This window comes from Lipotes vexillifer, unplaced genomic scaffold (assembly GCF_000442215.2).
Source record: "Lipotes vexillifer unplaced genomic scaffold, Lipotes_vexillifer_v1.1 scaffold394, whole genome shotgun sequence".
NCBI classification, from domain to species: domain Eukaryota; kingdom Metazoa; phylum Chordata; class Mammalia; order Artiodactyla; family Lipotidae; genus Lipotes; species Lipotes vexillifer.
Window position 1 is genome coordinate 718,798 of NW_006791731.1, and position 1,911 is coordinate 720,708.

At 66.6% G+C, this 1,911-nt stretch overlaps 2 protein-coding genes across 2 annotated transcripts in view; both read right to left on the reverse strand.

The window, feature by feature from the left end:
• LOC103075312 (speriolin-like) overlaps positions 1-1,342 on the reverse strand; it is a 9,836-nt gene extending 8,494 nt beyond the window's left edge. The window contains 3 exon segments of the mRNA XM_082931347.1: positions 1-461; positions 590-1,168; positions 1,267-1,342. The exon segment at positions 1-461 is cut by the window's left edge and continues 12 nt beyond it. Coding sequence (XP_082787473.1) covers positions 1-461; positions 590-1,168; positions 1,267-1,342 — 1,116 coding nt within the window.
• Positions 1,343-1,608: 266 nt separating this feature from the next.
• Positions 1,609-1,911, reverse strand: part of LOC103075588 (speriolin-like) — a 13,055-nt gene continuing 12,752 nt past the window's right edge. Inside the window, 1 exon segment of the mRNA XM_082931348.1 lies at positions 1,609-1,789. Within this exon segment, the coding sequence (XP_082787474.1) occupies positions 1,609-1,789 (181 nt within the window).

Here is a 1,911-nt window from a genome sequence, read left to right on the forward strand (position 1 = left end):
CTGCAGGATGCTTTTCCGAGACGGCTCTGCCACGCGTGGACCTCGGGTGTCGTTGACTGAAGCCGGGGAGGACGAGGCTCGAGGCGGGGAGTGGGGGTTGTGTGCAGGGGAGTGGAGGGTGGGCGAGGGCCGGGTCGGGGAGCGGTGCGTGCGGGCAAAGGGGTGCGGGGTGCTTGAGGGCCTATAGCTGGTGGCAGCTTGGGGAGCGGGAGTGAGGGCAGAGGCGAGGACGGTGATGCTGTAGGAGGTGGCCGAGGCGGGGACAGAGGCAGAGGCCGCTTGTCCCTGGGGGCCACCAGGCTGTGTCCGGGCGTCTGGAGTGCCATAGGAGAAGGCTGTCGTGGGGCTGGGTGTGCCCATGGGACCGACGGGCGTGGAGGTCTGGATGGGCGCACCCACAGACGTCATGCTGAGGGGCTCCGGCTCCTGGGCAGGCTGGGGGTGCTCAGCGGAGAGCGGGGCTAGCGACGTGGGGGAGGGGCAGAAAGGCGAGGAGGAGGGTTAGAGCGAGGCAGGGCCAGGGCCTACTAGCTTGGCAGGGGCCCCGCCCCCTGGGCCCCCCGCTGCCCCTCCCCCCTGCACCGGTTACCTTCGGTGGTGGCAGCAGGCCCCCCACCCGCTGAGGGATGGGATCCAGAGGGGAATCCTTGGAGCGGCTCTGCCAGCCACACCCTTGGGGCCTCCAACAGCACCAGACTGCTCATGGGATTGGCCGGAAGGTTCTGAGAGACACCTAGGGGGGCAGCCGTGGAGGTGAGCGGGGGGCTGCTCAGAGAGCGGGCCACTGAACCTGTTACAGGGTCCATAAGGGGGCTGCTCTGAGGCACAGCTAGGGGGCCTGTCAGGGGGCTGCTTGGAGTCAGGGGGCCAGTCGAGGGCAGGCCCAGGGAGCTGGCCGGTGTGCCCGCCAGGGGCACTGCCATGGGGCTGGCCAGGTGGCTGCTCAGGGGGCCAGTCAGGAGGCTGGTGAGTGGGCTGCTCTGTGAGATGGGCCCCAGGCCGGGCAGCAGCGTGTTGAGAGGGCCCATCAGGGCGCTCACGATGGGGCCTGCCGCGGGGCTGGGCTGCGGGCTGTTTAGCATGTCGGCCAGGGGTGTCAGAGCCACAATCCCCACTTCTTCCAGGACGGGTTCGTTTGCTGCTGCCAGGGACGGGGGCAGGAAGACACCTGGGGGACATGGAGAAAGTACTGAGACCCCAGACTCTCTCCCCACTGTGGCAGGGCCTGCACCAAGATGCCCATGTGCCTCTGATGAGCTGACCAACTCTCTCTGAGCCTCACCTCTAAGCGGGCATCTGTGGGGCTGCTCAGTGGATCCCACGCGAGGGTCTGGCCCCTCATCCCTGTGCTCCGAGGGAGCCTGGTCCCTCCCAGGATCACCTCTGTAAACGCCGGCCCCCCAGCCACCAGGACCTTCCACGCTGCCTGTCCCTCAGACGGGCCCCTGCCTTGAGCCTCACTGAGGAGAGGAGGGTCTGAACACGTAGGTCGCCGAGTGGACCCCTCTGTCCCCAGGTGGTGGGGGAGTGGGCCCAGGCCTCCTGACTGCTGTGCTCTTGGGGACAGCTGAGCCTCACCACATGGGGGGCCCTCAGGGAGGCCAGAGCTCAAAGCTGCTGGGAGCCTCCCATGGAGCCCAGGGTGTGCCTGGCCCGTACAGGGCCCCCACCTGCCTGTTGCCGGGGACGCAGGCACAGGAGGGGGTGTTGCTTCTCCCCTGCGTGGGGCCTGAGAGCCCGTTTGCCCTCGTGTTCCTGAGGAGACTGCCCTTGGATGACCGAGTGACCGCTGTTTGGGGGAGGAGGCCCCTAGGGAGGGTGCAGGAAAGGTTTCTGTGAGTGTGCAGTTTGATTGAAAACTTCCACATTAAAAAAAAAAAAGCAGTACATGCTTATTATAGGGAAAGGATG